The following is an 18,095-nucleotide window of genomic DNA, read 5'->3' as shown; positions in this document are numbered from 1 at the left end:
CACCCAGGAGATCTGGGATTGCGTCTCGCCTTCCCCAATATTTCTTTCCTAAACCCAACCGTTTATTGTTTTCCTCACCATCGTGTTTTTGTCGTTTTTTTGTGTGTTACTAAAGCCTTTCCCAATGTTCTTTTCCTAAACCCAACCTTTGTTTTTTTACATGCGCGTGACATTGTTCTCTCGATACTACGGCACGTTCTCACGATAAGACGCCACGTGACATCCGCTGTATACAGCATAGACATACACGTGGATAGCTCAAAATGCGTACAGGTAACACGCTTTAGGAAAGTGGCGTGTATGTTTACGCAAAGTCATGATGCCATGTTGCACTTTTAGCGGAATTACTAATATGCATGAAATACATTTGCATAATCTCATGAATCCGTTAAATATACTGTACAGAAGTATTTGCCTTTAGAGGATTAATAAAGAAAATTGCCGCAGTATTTGCTGAGACGTGTACATTTTATCCTCCTAGCTTGTTGTCAAATGCTTGGGTTTTGACACACGAGTGACAATCCTAGGGCATGTGCAGAGAGGAGGGACACCTTCTGCTTTTGACCGCATTCTGGTAGGTCCACCACTTACTTATTTTTAACATGAATTAAGCCATTTTTCAAGCAAAATAGTTAACATTTGCTGGTTATCTGCCTTTGTTTGACTACCATTTACATGTTTGACTTTTACAACTTGTAGCATTTATTATATAAATTCTCTATATAAGTGTGCACACTATCAATCTGTTGTACACGTTTTCTGTGTGCTCTATTTGAGGTATTTTGGTAGTAATAGTCTAGTTGTCCAATGCATTTCCTGTGTGATCCTGTATGTGTCTGAGGAGAATTGGCTCCAGGTTTCAGTCTAAGCACATTAACAGATTTGTGGCTCAACACATGAGGCACTGCATCACCAACAGTGAGAGACAAATCTCTTTGCGTTTACCACAGACCAACTAAAAGAAGCAGAGCAAAAGACATATCGGAGGATTTTTTATTTTTTCAATTTTGTGTCCAGTGTGAAAAAGAAATCACTGGATTTGGGGAAGAATGTGTTGGCAAAGAAAACATTACCTGTGTACAGGAGAAACAAAGAAATGGACGATTTGATAGTGAGGATGATGCAGTTTTATCTGTGTGTGTTTGCTCACACAGGCCAGTCGTATGGGTGTGGAGGCTGTTCTTGCCCTTCTTGAGACCACAGCCAACACGCCAGCCTGCGTGGTCTCTCTGTGCGGTAACCAATCGGTGCGCCTGCCTCTGATGGAGTGTGTACAGATGGTAGGCACTGGACTGGGCTGGAAACAAGCCACACATTCAATACACACACAAACACGTATTTACCAAAGTACGGAAACTGGGGAGAGAGGGGAACTGCAGAGCACATACAAACACAAAACACTGGGAAATGACTCAGCTGGACTAAGAGAGGCAGAGTCAATGGGGGCGGGTTGGAGGAGCATTAAGGAATGGCCCATCGGGCCTGAAGTGCCAGTAATGTTCACAAGAGAGTTGTATTGTTTGAGAGGCAGTTGTGTCTGGTTAATGATTATGTAAAGCATTTGGCAGGGTTGGCGATGACAGCCTGCTGGATGGTGATGTAATAGCAACCCATCACCATAGAAACGCATAAAGAGGTATTGTTGTTGGACTTGGAATACCATGTTTAGATTTTGACAGAACTCAAGGGACAATCTTGCCAAATGTTTCAATTATTTTTTTCAGATTTTGTAAAGTGGTTCAAGGAATGCAATTCTATTCCAGGTCAAAACATGGCTCAGTATTGATGACAAGTCTACTCTTGCATTGTTCTGTCTCTTTAAAATAGAAAGGCGGTGAGTCCCACATGCTGCAATAGTTGCGCTCATAATAGGCCCTTCAAAGATCACAGTATGAATGCCTACATATATTTCATCTTAGCTGATATAAGTTAAACAAAGTGCCTCTGCTTTTGTACATACAGGAAGTACAGTGTATGAAATTATACTGAATTCAAACAGTGAAAATACTCCTGTCTTTTCCTTAGACTCAAGAGGTCCAGAGGGCCATGGACGGGAAACGGTTTGAGGAGGCTGTTAAGCTTCGGGGCAGGTATGACGGACAGCCCGCTGGGACCAATCCCATATACCAAAGACATCGCTTAACTCAAGATCAAGACATGGAATGAGTTTGATGTTGCTTACTGTAGACAGGTGTAGTACAGAAAGTGGACCACGGTGCTATTTAGAGCACCATCAGCATAGAGTCAACGATTAGTTGGAAATTCTAATGATGCAGCTAATTTAATTTACAACCCTCAGTTTTGACCCTCAGTCATTCCAGGAATTTTGCGATGTCGCGATCGCAACAATTCAAACAATCTCTCGAGAGTTTAGTGCTCCTCACAATTTTGTCCAATCACCACAACTTTGACCAATAACCCGAGCGTCCCCAACTTCCACCAATCACAGCAGTACCCCGTGCCAGACTTTTGCCTTGGTACCGGACGCTGAGAGCCGCTGACCAAGCGGGAGTGAGAACGGGTTGACGTAACACACGTATGTCGCCAAATTCATTTCCTTGTTTTTGGTACGAAGATGAGATGTGTGTGACTCAAACACCTCACATTTACCTCACATGACACACAGACAGACACACACACACACACACACACACAGTAGATTCAGGAGAAACCGGAGATGAGAAGGTAATAAGATGACTTGAGCAAAGCTACGCTCGTTATTGTAAGTGCAATAAAAAGTTAAAGGCCAATTAGTAGCCTACTTTATCAAACCGTAAGTGAATATATCCCAGACCAGGATAGGAAATTAACTTTCAAAATGTGAACATTAACCAGCCACTAACAGATTATTTTGTGTCATAAATCCACCAGCCATTTTTACATTATACCAGCCTTTGCAGTATCCTGAGCCTTTTTGGTAAGGTTAGCCTACTAGGAACACTCAGCCCAGAGTAGTTTTATTCATCCTGAAACAAGTTTCTTTTTATTTTTTAAGAAGTACACTAAAAAACCTTTTTGCAATTTTCACCATCTCCCGCAATTTCATTACAACAAAAATACAGAACATTTGTTCTAACAATTGTTTACAAAAGCTGCCGCAAAATCTGGCATTTTGGGCCGCAACAATCCCAAAAAAAAGCAGCGGAAGGGACTGCTATATTGTGCATTTTCATGTATGTCGTGCTAAAAATGTTCCATACTACTGGTGTAACAATATTGCATGTTCCATGTTTTACTGCAGGAGTTTTGAAAACAACCTGAGGACATACAAACTGCTGGCTCATCGTAAACCAGAATCCGAACTGCCGGTTGTAAGTCACCTCACCACGTCTTGACATTTCCTTTCCTTTTGACAGTGACGGTGTTGTCAGCTCGGTTTCCTCGCTCCTAACACAAGCCAGAAATATACAGACACACACTAAGCAGGAATTGGTTTTTTTCCCCACACATAGTAGCAGCCCCCACCATGCCTGGAGTGCAGATTGTTTTTAGAGAGTTACATTTGCCTCCCCAAACCAATGAGATGTTTAATTTTTTATTACTGTCCTAAAGATCTGCCAACAAATAATGACTCAGCTGATGCAGTTGTGGTGCACTGTGCTGCTATTTTCAGAGGTATCCTTGGCAAAACAAGGCTCATGTACTGATTAAAGTATTCCTGTAAGTGCGTGGTTTGGCAATATAGAGTAATGTGAGTATTTCTCTGAAAACAGGTGCATAAAGCATGCTAGTTAAACATGGTGTCAGCGGTTTCCTGCTGTTATGTGGAAAATAAGGTGACTTGTAATTATGTTATATTATTAATAATAAACTGTTTTAGCTGCTTGCTGTGTAGTTGCAGCGGTATGCTTCACATAAGGCCCAGGTGGCTCAGTGTTGGTCTATCATACAGCGATATCATATGACACCTGGTTCCCTGCTAAGGGATGACTTGTTCAACCCTGCCAGGAGCTGTGACAGCCTGCTGCTGTAGCTCCAAAAGAAGCAGCTCAGATCAGTGAAGTGTAGAGGCAGCATGGCTGATGCCATGCTGTGCAGCTCGCCTCAGGGTTTGGCTCCCCCTGCATCTGTGATAATGACCAATGTAGGCCCAGCATGGCGCTGAGAGCAGAGCAGAAACCATTTATTGATTCGCTCTGCGGAGCTTGATCAACTGTCCTCCAAAAACAACTGCAACATACAGTCTTTATTTAGTGCAATGATAAAACAATGTTTCCATTCAGTCCCATTCATAGCTGTATAGTAACGAAGTAGAACTACTTCACTACTGTACTTAAGTACTAAAAGGCTGTATCTGTACTCTACTGGAGTATTATTTTTTTTCTCCTACTTCCACTTTTACTTGAGTACATATTTTCAATGAGTGTAATACTTTTATTCCAAAACATTTTTTATGTGCTGCATCATTACTGTTGTGAATTCCTCACGCTACGGAGACTGTGTAGGTTACAGCGTGTGTAGTAACGGCTATGTTAGTTACGTACAATAATAACGTAAGTTTGTACTCTTTTTAGCTACTGTTGCAGCAGATTAAGCTAGTCCTGAGTTGTTTCAGTCTGCAGTGAGTCCTGAATGTTAACCGTTTGACCCTGTGATGTGAAGCTGCTAGTTTATCTGTATTTTGCTAGCTTGCTAACTTTCCACTACATCACACATTTTATTTCAGTATTTGTTAATAAGTGATTAATAACCCACTGTTAGATCAGATAATAGTAGTTATAACAGCTGTGACATTAATGTACCTTTTGGGGTTTATTTCAGAAACTTCCTTTATATCCAGCAATGTACAGTTTGTGACTGCCTTAATACCAAGTAAAAAGTTGAACTCCAACAACATGATATTCAAAATTTGACTGCTTTCTTTAATAACTACATAACAATACTTGTACTTTTACTACTTGAGTAGTACATTTTAAAATAAACTACTTGCAATACTTAAGTACAACAAATGTTGAATACTTTAGTACTTCCACTTAAGTGGGGTGCTTAAAGAGCACTTCAGCTTCTACTCAAGTCACTTTTTTGATAGAGCACTTTTACTTGTACTTTTACTCAAGTATGGGTCCCATTTGATGTCCGTTTTCTGCCCTCAGAGCAACTTCAATGTGGCAGTGTTGAATGTTGGTGCCCCTGCAGCGGGCATGAATGCTGCTGTTCGTTCAGCCGTCAGAGTGGGCATCTCTGAGGGGCACAAGATGTTTGCTGTCAGTGACGGGTTTGAGGGATTTTACAAAGGCCAGGTGGGTACTACTGTATATGACTTATATACTAGTGCACTGTTGCATGTATATAATACATCACTTTGCAATCTCACTCTCTTAAATTGAAAATCTTTGTAGGAAAGTCATCACACTAAGGATATTTAATGTTAAATTGAAATGTATTCATCAAATAATCTACACTAACAGTTTAATAAAAATATTGTGTGTTCCACGTTTTAATCAATAGCTCAAAAGAGAATTGGCGAGTCGTAGTGCACAACCACTGTTAGGCCACAAGGGGATAATCTGTCTGGATTAATGTAAACCAATTTCCTGCACTGAGTCTCCCTCCTCTGCCCAGCTCAGCCAAAGTTGATGCAGTACCACAACAAACTGATAGAGGGCAAAAGAATACACAGACAGTAAAACACAGGTTCTGAGTAATCAATCAGTGGTAGATTTCCAATGATGAATGAAAGGTAAAAGCAGACCCAGCTCTGTGTGAGACTGTGCTGTAATTTGAGACACTGCTATTTTCCTGCTCTGTGACTGGTAGAAGTGGTTTCCTCTCTTTTATCCTCCTTTGACCTTTCCCGGAGAAAAAAAAAAAAACTGTAAGTCACCTCAGTCCATAGTTGGCTTATTCAAAGAACAGCACTTAATAAACAATCTGATTGTTTATCTTCATCAAAATATCCTCAGTATTAGTGCTAAAGCCTGGCTCAGACTACAGGAGTTTTAGGCCGATTAATGCCCGATTTACCCCTCCCGAGAATCTGAGAAAAAAATCTTGTCGAGGACCTCGATCGGTCCCGATGTTCGGCGCAGATTATCTGGTAATGTGAGGCGTTCACAGATTGAATCTTGCACCTCCCGATCTGCTCGCAGACACATCGGGGCCGCCCCGATAATATCAAACATGTTTGATATCCAGGATTATAATCGGGCGTGAAACGACTATGATTACGTCAGTACTTCCACAATAGCCAATGAGAGACAGGTCTGCAAGGAGCCAGAAGTGACGGAAACTTTTGAAAATGTCCGCGAAAGCAGCTGTAGTACGAGTACTGGTGGACAACGGAGTTGGAAGAAAGGATGGTGGAGATGTGGCGACAGCACGGGTGTCTGTTTAATGTATCACCAAAAGAGTCTCATAATCGGGATGATAAAGAGAAGAGCTGGGGAGAGATCGCTGCAGATTTGGACCTACCGGGTGAGTGTACAAAGTTGCTAGCGCACTAGCTAGCAAATGTAAACATTAGATCTAGGTCAGTGATCATCTGCTACATTCAGGTCTAACAAAAGATGCATTGCACATACCGTATTTTTCGGACTATAAATCGCTCCGGAGTATAAGTCACACAGAACAAGTAGCAGGGCGTGGAGACGTACCGTTGTCAAGCCCCTCCCGGCAGCACGTTGTTCAAGCCCCCACCTGTGGACTCGGTCCTCCACCTCTGGCCATCCTGCTTTCAGCCCGCGATTAGCCGATTAGCTTTCTTTGATTTCTTTGATTTCTTCATTGCCCCACCAGTCCCTCACAAGTTTCTCCCTCATTTCAAACTTTCTTTCTGCTGCTCAATTACTGTTTTCGGCTGCATATTTTACTACCTGCAGTTTATCTCTTTTCTTTCTCAGTTGTCTTTAGGAGCAGCATATAGTTGTCACAAGCTTAGAGCGCCCTCTCGAGGCTGTAGACCGTAATGTTTCAGTATGAATTAACATGTTAAATTATATATATATTGATATATAAGTCGCACCTGACTATAAGTAGCAGGAAAGTAGGAAAAAAAGTGCGACTTATAGTCCGGAAAATACGATAGTTTGTTTGAATAATATTATCGTTTTATTTTCTTTTGTTTTTTATTGGTACAAAGGATAAGTATTACTATAGCAAGTTGCCGTGACACAGTATCCATTTTGTTTACATGCGCTTCCCCGTGAGATCGCGTCACGTGAGGTGCTAAATCTGGCAAGATAATCTTAAGAATATCTTGTAGTGTGTGATGCCCCACTATTTTCAAATCTTGTAGTGTGAGCATGTTTAAGATTTGAGGGAAGAAAATCTGCAAAGATTCTCCTCAAGTGTGTGCTGCAACCAGATTTCAAAATCGGTTATGATTTATAAACTCCTGTAGTCTGAGCCAGGCTTTAGTTAAACATCCGGTGTGTGCTCTGGCCAGCTGAAATCAGGCTGTGCCAACTGACCCCAAGAAGATTAGACCAGCGGGAGTAATGGATTTCTATACTTCAGTGCTCTGGTACTCTCTGCTACACACCTCTGTGTTTTCACCGGTCCAGTTCCTCTGTTCTATATAAGAGAGTGTAGCCAGAAAGTTAACGCTCCTAAACAATCTGCTCCGAGACACCAGGAAGATGTGTCAGATATACAGAACTGTAACTAACACAGGAGGTTCTGGATGTGTTCAGGTGTGAGGTAAATGAACCAACACTAATAAATAATCAATCTTAGGCATAGGATTCATACATTTGAATGCTAAAAGAAGGACATATTTAAAACGTGATGGAGTAAGATTTGCATGTGTCGCTGTTGTCTTCCCCTCAGATTAAGGAGATTAAATGGGCTGATGTCGGAGGATGGACGGGACAAGGTGGATCCCTGTTGGGAACCAAAAGGTAAAGTCTTGCTCTGTTATCTCTGGTTGAACAGCAACTGTTCAGCATTCAAAATGAGATTCATAAGGTTTAAAGAAATATCTATATATATTATTTATTAAGTCATTCCTTGAAGTGGTGGAGTATTGTAAACTCAGATATAAATACTGCTGTAGACTCATACAGATGTTGGCTTTATAGATATAATATGTAGCCCAACTTTTGTCATTTGGTGTTTGTAAACACAGCGTTCAAAGTTGGCCCCTCCTTCCCACCTCAACGAGCCAGAGAGAGAGCAGCGGTAGTCGAGTGAGCTAGAGAGTGAATGAAGAGGGAGGGGCGCTAGCGAGGAAAAAGCAGTGAAACAGAGGAATAAAAGTTATTTTTTTTAATGTTTCACGGCAGCTACATGAAGCACAAATAAACCCCTATGCATATCCTTCCCCTGCGGGAAGGTGCCTCACTGATGAATTAAATGCAACATTTTCCTTCTGTCTGTTGCTTACTGTCCGGAAACTAAACAGGCACACCGCACACACTTGTTTGGGCTTGCGAGCCGGCCAAAGAGTAGTAGGCTAACGTTACGTTTTGAGTGGATGGCGAGCGTGAGACGCCGAAACGGATGCCAATAAGATTCTGAATGGAAAGTTTACTTTTGAAAAGTTGCCAAATGGTTCCGTTGACAAGACCAAAGTGATCTGTGTGTGTTGTCATTGTGAACTGAGCTATCATCGCAGCACGTCCAGTCTGAAATACCACTTGATGATGGCCAAGCACTCAGCTGATGCCAATTCTCCGCCCCCTCCTCAAAGCCAGGCGACAAAAGCACAAAGCAAGCCGATCCACTTTTCCATGTTGATAAGAGCATTAAAATGAGAAAAAATAATGGGACAAAAAGAAATCAAGGGACATTTAGAATAGATACAAATGTGCGATTAATTGCGAGTGACATTAATGCAATTAATCGCAATTAAATATTTTAATTGTCTGACAGCACTAATATAAATAAATGACAACTTTGTTCTTTCCTTTCCTACAGAACACTTCCTGCAAAGCATATTGATAAAATTGCTGAGCAGATGCGAAAGAACAACATTAATGCACTCCTAATTGTTGGTGGATTTGAGGTATGTTTTAAGCTTTCTTTTTTGTCCCTGCTAGCTAATATAGCTAATGAGGCTACATTTTCATTTTTACTTTCCATAATCTTTTAAGCTCTTAGACATTTGAAAATTCATGACAGGAGCGCTAATGCTATATTTCATATTCAGCAACATGGTGAGAATGCTCATACGCTTAAAAACGACAAAGTAACTGTTGAAGTATTACTAATTATATTGTCAGATGTCTATATGTACAGTATATGACAGTGAACACTGTAATGTTGATCCTTTCCATCAGTCTTATCCCATTTGATGTCAGCATACCACCATATGGCTCCTTACATAGTCATCTACATAATCATGCTTCAAAGTAATTTCTTGGTTCAGTTGATTTTCATCACTCTAAATATATCATTAGAGAGAAAGTAGGATTACAAATTTGGGGCATTTGAATTATTGAAATGAAAAGTAAAGCAACACACACTGTAACTGAAATATAACAATATGATGTTTTGGTTATAATTGGAAACAGGGAGCACCTGCTTTTTTCCAGCCATTTCACGCAATCCCATTTAGATGCTCACCAGCTTTATTTTCCTGTGATATATGCAAGTACATGTGTATATATGTGTGTGTGTGTGTGTGTGTGTGTGTGTGTGTGTGTGTGTGTGAGAGAGAGAGAGAGAGAGAGAGAGAATGTTTAAAGTATGTGGAGTGGTACCTGTCTGTTTCGCTGCTGTCCGTTGTGATAGACCTGGCTCCTCCCCTTGGCACCCTGTCCTTCCCCTCCTTGTGGCAAGTAGCACCTCTCAACCAAACCAACCTGCCAGCCACCCTTGCAGACACTAAAGTGCTTGGCTCTGCCCTGCAGGGCTTCCTGTCATTGCTGGAATTGTTAACGGCGCGCGGGAAATATGACGAGTTCTGTGTGCCCATGGTCATGGTCCCAGCCACTGTCTCCAACAATGTGCCGGGCTCAGACCTCAGCATTGGCGCTGACACGGCTCTGAACGCCATCACTACTGTAAGTGATGGGGCTGGCAACCAGAACAGTTGAACTCACAGTAACACACAGACGGATAGATGGAAACCACACACACATGCACACAAGCAGACACACAAAGCAGACACAGTCAAACTTGCTCATGCTCACATAGCCAGCCAGCCAATCATGTTTCAACAAAGGAAAAAATAAGTGAATTATTTGGAGGAAATTTTGTGAACATTGCACCTGTTAGCCACATCTGGACTAAAACTAAAACATCAGAAACTCAGCCAGACAAACGAATAGTCACGTCTGTAACTGTGAGGCCTGACTGGTAAAAGTCAAACCAAGGTCCAGAATAGCGTGCCTCCCTTCCCTATCAGGTGAGTAAGTGAGTGACAACATGCGGGCATGCTGTGAGGTGCACGAGAGTCGTGGCCGCCATGTTTGCTCTGCTCTCCCCGTCTGTGTGTTTGTGTCCTCCCACATCATTAACATCAAGATGAGTGGTTAACATGATGTCTAGTTAGCTCTCACATACAGCTACAGAGCACAAACTAACACCCTGTAGTACACTTAACATGCACTGTATTGCATCTATCTGCTTGTATTGATAATGAAGCTTCTATACAAACTTTATTTAGTAGCATTGCATACATTTAAGGTTCTTTATGTGGAGGATATATAAAAATAATAATAATAATACTCAACACTGCTCTTGCTGTTTTTGTTTAAAGCATCATGGTAACTCAAATGCACTAAAGAACCAGCGTGAACATAAACAGGATAACATCTCCGAACCTGAATCTTTGCCCCCATCTTATTCATCCTTCTGTGTATGCGGACTCGATCGGTGCTCGTCTTGCCTGCAGATAACCTTCCACAGCAGATGTGTCCGTCATATGGTTGTCCTATGCAGTGTCACTGCATTGAGCTGCTGAATCACCAACACGCAGAGCTCTGTCTTTCTTCCCTCTGTTCTATCTGTTCCATCACCTTCCTTCTACATTTTGTCCTTGCAATGTCCTGTCCTTCCATTCTCTTCATTTGCCCTTCTTCGCTTTCTTCTCTACCTCTCTATCCACACTTCTGTCCCTCCGTCCTTTCTGCCAAAGGGAAGCCATTGCCGCTATCACACGGAAAGAGCCGGAATGGCAGGATACACTCCTGTAAACTGAGAGAGATTCACTTGTCTCTCTCAGTGGCCAGCCTTTAGTGGCTCTAACGCGTTTTCATATACTGCCGCTTCAGGCCTTTGAGAGTCTGCTGCAGCTGTATGAGGCTCGCTCTGCCTATGAGGAGCTTTGCATCCCGATGTGTATGCTGCCTGCCACCATAAGTAACAATGTACCGGGCACAGATCTCAGTATCGGGGCAGACACAGCCCTCAATGCCATCGTGGAGGTAAGGCAGACAAACCACCGCCCCAACAACTTTGACCGCTTTGTTTAAAATGCTAATGCACAGAGGATGAAAATGACACATAATATCACGTATCAGTGGAGTTAATGGTCCAGTGCTTATACTCAGCAAATTGTCAGCTTCCAAAAGCAGATGTGCAGTAAAGTGTTGCATGAGTATTTGCTGCAGCTCTATAGATTTCTGTATCTGTATCTTAACCTAACTTTATCCCAACCCACATCTTACCCTAACTGTAGTTCTAACATTATAACTCCGGATTAACCTTAACCCAAACACTGAAGCAAGTAGAGTCTAATGAAAGATACTATCACATTGCATTATTGGAAATGTTGATTCAGTGTTGACCCATTCTATTTTAATATCTCGGCCTCGGCTGCCTTGATCCGTCTCTTGCGAGTGTCCCAGCTTTATAGAGGTGTGATGCTGAATCAGTGGAATGCACCTTTAACATTGTTGTAGCATCTGAAACTGGACTTATTACTGACATCACAGTCACCTGATGTCAAACTGATTATCAGCATTGGACTATTAAAATAATGTTTTAATGTCAGATCAAATAAAAAAGATAGTTTATACCGTATCTATAAATACAATTTTAACCAAAAGTTCTAACCAAACATTTGAGTTGTAAATGATATGTGAAGTTTACCATTTGATGTGCTCTCTCATCCTTATGCAGGACTCCAGTCTAACTGGCGAAAGCAGCATTTTAGCCTGAATCTGCCTGAATTGTTAAAACGTAGCAAGTTGACTCTTGTGCAGATTGAGAAATAAGCATGCTGGCCTTGAATCTAGTGTCTTGCTGTTGTATTTCTATGCGGAATTTATTTATCAGAACATGACTAATCGTCACACTTCTAACCTTGCTGGTTTGGCACTTTGATATGTTAAACAAGACATTTATCTGGAGATATCTCACATATTAACATAGTTTCATAATGCTAAGCTTGTAATAATCACCTCATGTGTACTGACATTGTGAGCTTATATGCATGTGTCAGACTTGTGACCGCATCAAGCAGTCGGCCAGTGGGACCAAGAGACGCGTGTTCATCATCGAGACCATGGGAGGCTACTGCGGCTACCTGGCCAGCGTAGGTGGCCTGGCTGCTGGAGCAGACGCTGCCTACATCTACGAGGAGCCATTCGACATCAGAGACTTGCAGGTAACCCATCATGTCTTCACCTCAACATTGACTGACTCTGCTGTTTGCGTCTCCTCTTTGATTTCTCAACTCTCCGTCAAGGCATTCACTCCCTAAGGCCCCATTCAGACCAAAATAGTGATCAAGCGATTTGCCGCAGGGTTGTGCGGGCGGTGTAGTCACTGAAACTGCCCATTTGTGCGTCATCCTGTTGTGTTCCTTAACCCCCCAATGTAGCACGACTAGACTTAATATTTCACAGTTACCTTTTTCCGGCAAATTGTTTATAGATCTCGATGTTTCTGACTGCACTTGAAGGCAGCTTCATTTCACGAAGTAAGAGAGAAAGACGAACAGCCAAGCGAGACAGATCGACTGTGCTTTGTTGTTTGGCAAACAGTCAGCTGTTGCACAAACTCTTGGGCAGTTCAGACGTTCTTGTGGCAGCGATAAAAGTAGTGATGTTTACTGTACAGAACTCTCACACCGCCTCAAAACTGGTTGACAAGTCTGATTGCGGTTACACGATTGGCCGCTGCAGCGTGATGTCGGGTTGCGTTTCTTCAAAAGTTGAGTTGGTCTCAACTTTACGCCGCAGGCCCGCTGCGTTGTTTTGTGTGGGTCCCTTGTGGCAAACCCCACCGCAGCCTGAAGCACTACCCCCATTCAAAATGAACGGAAAGACCTGCGGTTTTGCCGCACCCGCTCACTCTCACTTCATCTACAAGAGGCAATTCAGACTAATTCTGGGATGGCCTCAACAGTGCAATGCCATCTACTGGTCACTCACATTTCCTATTTATTCCTACAGGCCAATGTTGAACATTTGACTGAGAAAATGAAGACCAGCATTCAAAGAGGACTGGTCCTCAGGTAACATGATGATTCCAGCAGTCCAGACAGTCACAGCTAATTTTAAGGCTGAGCCACATAGTGATTATGTGATGTTGTGTAAGTACAAATTCACACACATAACTGGTGCACTGCTGCTGCATTTTTGAAGTTCCTATGATCCAGTATTTCCTGTCCTCAGCACTTGATTTTAAGCTGCTTGTATAGTAAACAGAAGCAATGTTGATGTCAACACTTAAACAGCTGACATTTTGCAATTTTGCTTTCATCTTGTTTCACTATGACATGAACTCAGTGAGGAAAGAACAATGGCTACATGTAGACTCAGACATCTGACTAATAACTGTGTGTGTGTGTGTGTGTGTGTGTGTGTGTGTGTGTGTGTGTGTAGGAATGAGAACTGTAATGAAAACTACACCACCGACTTCATCTACCAGCTGTACTCTGAAGAAGGAAGGGGAGTGTTTGACTCCAGGAAGAATGTGCTCGGACACATGCAGCAGGTAGGCCCAGCCACACTGGTTCCCATTTCTATTTAATTCAATTTTATTTATAGTGTCAAATCAAAAACTCAAAACACTTTACAGATAGAATAGGTCTAGAGACCACACCCTATAATATAATAAAGACCAAACAATTTCATACTGACTAAATGGGAGTATTTCCTTTCTGTAGCTGTATCAGGGGTAACAATTCATTCAGACTAAAGAAAGATTTAATAACATTTTTCTATATTTGTATCATAAATATGCAGATCTTCATTTTACATGGATGGGCTTTGTTGTATTTTGGCTTTGTGTGTCTCGAGAGTAGCGCAGATAAAACTGGATCAAACTAAACTTTGATGATCCTCAAGGGAAAATTGGGTTGTGCCTGCAGCAAGTAATGGGTTTCAGGAAAAATGAAAATACATTTTGTTCCAGAAAACATAGCACAAATAATAATAACCGTTAAATATAATACAAAAAAATGTGTGTGTCCTGGTGGCTCTAGGTTTGAATCTGGTCTTATACATTTGATTAATACAGGGTTTCTACAGGTTTCAACAAGTCAAATTATTGTGTGTTCTGAGTGTGTAGGACACAGAAAAATCCACGCAGCTGAGACGCAACAGAAACACCACGCTCGCGCGACGCATCCAGTGTGAAACCGGCCTTAGAGGTAGTGTTACAATGACTACGTTTACAAGCTGTCAATTTTTGGGTTACGGTCATTATGGTTGGGTTTCTGAAACATTCGGAATAACCCGTTTACATGCGTGAGCAGAGAGAGTTACTACTGTATACATTGAATTTGTAATCAATTGGCAATATCCCGATGTAAACGGCGACGCACGGTTAGCGTTTGGACGTACGGACAAACCCTGCTTCGCGTAACTTTTCGGTCACCTTCTTATAAATCTCACTATCTCGGTACTTTCTGCCGTCAAAAAAAGACATATTCATGGTTTTCACCACACTAATAAAGAAATTGGTTTCCTCATCGCTCCAAAAGTGTGGTGCTGTGCCTCGCCATGTTTACCTCTATTTCTTGTTTACGCGCAGGTTTTCTGGCGCATACAAGAAGTTCCTCTACTCCAAAGACCAAGATTCCTTGCGAATAGAACATGCGCAGAACACAAATCAATGTTCCTTTTGATGGGGATATGCCGATACGCGTTTACATGACCAAAATTTTGGGTTAGAAAAGGGGTAACCCAGGGATCATTTTTGGGTTTTTAAAATCAGGAATATGAGCATATTTGTGTTTTTGCCGGTGTTTACATGGCCGCCTGCAACCGGGTTATTGCTAATATTCCGGTTTTGAACGGGTTATTGGCTGCATGTAAACGTAGTCATTGACGTAGGAAAATTAATACCGGTTTAAAATGATTTAAGACCTAGAACACAATACTTCAGTGGATTTAAGACTTTTTAAGGCTTAATTTTGATTTTTGAAATGTTAGACTTTTTTTAAAACCCTGTGGAAACCCTGGAATATACATCTTTCTATCATCATTTCCTGTTTCTTGACTGTGGATGTGACATATTCACCGAGAATGCAGGCTGGTGTGTAAGAAGACAACAGAAAATTCTGAAACAAATGAGACTGAGTCTGGCCACAGTAATACACAGCATATATGGACAAAATATCAATCGTCAGGTTGTTTCATCCTCATGTTGTTTTTTTGGGTTTAAAGAATGCGATGAAATTAAACATTTTGATTCTTTTTAAAAGGGAGGAGCGCCGTCTCCATTCGACCGTAACTTTGGGACCAAGATCTCCGCCAAGGCGATGCAGTGGGTTAGCAAAAAGCTGCTGGAGACATTCAGACAGGGTAAGGTTAATGCTCCACTTCAATATTAGTGAGACGAGGCGTGGTAGTGGATCCTCTTCCTCCCTATAGAGGCGTGACCGTTCTGTCATGGAGTTACTGTCTGCCATTTTGATGCATTTCTGTCCTCTCAAAAGGAAATCATTTATTGATCATTTACATCCATCAGCGTAACTATTTAATGAGAAAGTGACTTGAATGTTCTTATGGACGGATAACGCTAACAAGTGTTGAGTGATGTGTGAACTGTAGTTTGTCTTAAAAGCACACTGCAAGTGTATACTACAATTAAAGTTAAAACTCCTCTTCTGTTTTTTATGTCTATTTCCCATACACATGGATGACATAAGACGAAGGTAAATCTTTTTTTTTTGCTGGCTCCATGACCACCTCCATCTTTATACACTGCTCAAAAAAATAAAGGGAACACTTAAACAACACAATGTAACGCCAAGTCAATCACACTTCTGTGAAATCAAAATGTCCACTTAGGAAGCAACACTGATTGACAATAAATTTCACATGCTGTTGTGCAAATGGAATAGACAACAGGTGGAAATTATGGGCAATTAGCAAGACACCCCCAATAAAGGAGTGGTTCTGCCGGTGGTGACCACAGACCACTTCTCAGTTCCTATGCTTCCTGGCTGATGTTTTGGTCACTTTTGAATGCTGGCGGTGCTTTCACTCTAGTGGTAGCATGAGACGGAGTCTACAACCCACACAAGTGGCTCAGGTAGTGCAGCTCATCCAGGATGGCACATCAATGGTAACTGTGGCAAGAAGGTTTGCTGTGTCTGTCAGCGTAGTGTCCACAGCATGGAGGCGTTACCAGGACACAGGCCAGTACATCAGGAGACGTGGAGGAGGCCGTAGGCCGGGTCACAACCCAGCAGCAGGACCGCTACCTCCGCCTTTGTGCAAGGAGGAGCAGGAGGAGCACTGCCAGAGCCCTGAAAAATGACCTCCAGCAGGCCACAAATGTGCCTGTGTCTGCTCAAACGGTCAGAAACAGACTTCATGAGGGTGGTATGAGGGCCCGACGACCACAGGTGGGGGTTGTGCTTACAGCCCAACACTGTTTTGGCATTTGCCAGAGAACACCAAGATTGGCAAATTCGCCACTGGCACCCTGGCACCTTGGAAGCAGGTTCACACTGAGCACGTGTGACAGACGTGACAGAGTCTGGAGACGCCGTGGAGAACGTTCTGCTGCCTGCAACTTCCTCCAGCATGACCGGTTTGGCGGTAGGTCAGTAATGGTGTGGGGTGGCCTTTCTTTGGGGGGCCGCACAGCCCTCCATGTGCTCGCCAGAGGTAGCCTGACTGCCATTCGGTACCGAGATGAGATCCTCAGACCCCTTGTGAGACCATATGCTGGTGCGGTTCGCCCTGGGTTCCTCCTAATGCAGGACAATGCTAGACCTCATGTGGCTGGAGTGTGTCAGCAGTTCCTGCAAGAGGAAGGCATTGAGGCTATGGACTGGCCCGCCCGTTCCCCAGACCTGAATCCAATTGAGCACATCTGGGACATCATGTCTCGCTCCATCCACCAACGCCACGTTGCACCACAGACTGTCCAGGAGTTGGCGGATGCTTTAGTCCAGGTCTGGGAGGAGATCCCTCAGGAGGCCATCCGCCACCTCATCAGGAGCATGCCCAGGCGTTGTAGGGAGGTCCTACAGGCACGTGGAGGCCACACACACTACTGAGCCTCATTTTGACTTGTTTTGAGGACATTACATCAAAGTTGGATCAGCCTGTAGTGTGGTTTTCCACTTTAATTTTGAGTGTGACTCCAAATCCAGACCTCCATGGTTTGATAAATTTGATTTCCATTGATCATTTTTGTGTGATTTTGTTGTCAGCACATTCAACTATGTAAAGAAAAAAGTATTTAATAAGATTATTTCATTCATTCAGATCTAGGATGTGTTGTTAAACTGTTCCCTTTATTTTTTTGAGCAGTATATTTAGCTCCATGTCCCTCTCTGTCGTCTCTGCGATTATTCTGCCATATTATGGTATTTGTTGGCCAATGGCGCGATCACTTTCTGCTGCCTCAAGAATTCACCTGAACACACCTCCCTGTAAGACCAGCACGCCCAGGGGCGCAGGTGCATTTGCTATTTGAACGACACGGGCGCTGGATAGGAAACTGACAACTGCGTCGGTCTTAAACTAGCAAAGACACTTGCGTCTGGCTTTGCGCCGCGCCGGGTGCAAGATAGGGTCCTTAGTCTCACAAATTTAAATCTGGTACTCGATTTCCACTTCCCAGGTCATCTGAAATTGTAAGACTGGAAACCACGAGCATGACCTGTATCAATAATGGAACCATTTTCCTGCTTTACCCCACATTTTCTTGTCCGTCTATGATGCTTGATGTTGCCTCAGTTGCTTCCCGTCTTTCAGTTGCACCTCATTGTCGCCCTCCTGTAGATCCACACAGAACTG

At 42.6% G+C, this 18,095-nt stretch overlaps 1 protein-coding gene across 7 annotated transcripts in view; it reads left to right on the top strand.

Annotated features, from left to right (window-relative positions):
• The window catches only part of pfkpa (phosphofructokinase, platelet a), a 29,412-nt gene that overhangs the window by 8,991 nt on the left and 2,326 nt on the right, over positions 1-18,095 (top strand). For 2 of the 7 annotated variants that reach the window (XM_028569824.1, XM_028569826.1), the window contains exons 9-21: positions 482-574; positions 1,155-1,280; positions 2,026-2,090; positions 3,242-3,311; positions 5,094-5,240; positions 7,768-7,838; positions 8,857-8,944; positions 11,157-11,309; positions 12,329-12,493; positions 13,284-13,345; positions 13,716-13,827; positions 15,542-15,641; positions 15,989-15,994. In XM_028569824.1, the coding sequence (XP_028425625.1) occupies positions 482-574; positions 1,155-1,280; positions 2,026-2,090; positions 3,242-3,311; positions 5,094-5,240; positions 7,768-7,838; positions 8,857-8,944; positions 11,157-11,309; positions 12,329-12,493; positions 13,284-13,345; positions 13,716-13,827; positions 15,542-15,641; positions 15,989-15,994 (1,258 nt within the window). Of the gene's footprint in view, positions 1-481; positions 575-1,154; positions 1,281-2,025; positions 2,091-3,241; positions 3,312-5,093; positions 5,241-7,767; positions 7,839-8,856; positions 8,945-9,791; positions 9,945-11,156; positions 11,310-12,328; positions 12,494-13,283; positions 13,346-13,715; positions 13,828-15,541; positions 15,642-15,988; positions 15,995-18,095 lie in introns of all 7 variants that reach the window. The other 5 variants (XM_028569828.1, XM_028569829.1, XM_028569827.1 and 2 more) reach the window with 3 other exon arrangements.

The sequence above is a fragment of the Perca flavescens genome, chromosome 22 (assembly GCF_004354835.1).
Source record: "Perca flavescens isolate YP-PL-M2 chromosome 22, PFLA_1.0, whole genome shotgun sequence".
NCBI classification, from domain to species: Eukaryota; Metazoa; Chordata; class Actinopteri; order Perciformes; family Percidae; genus Perca; species Perca flavescens.
This window is presented reverse-complemented; position numbering and strand designations above follow the sequence as displayed.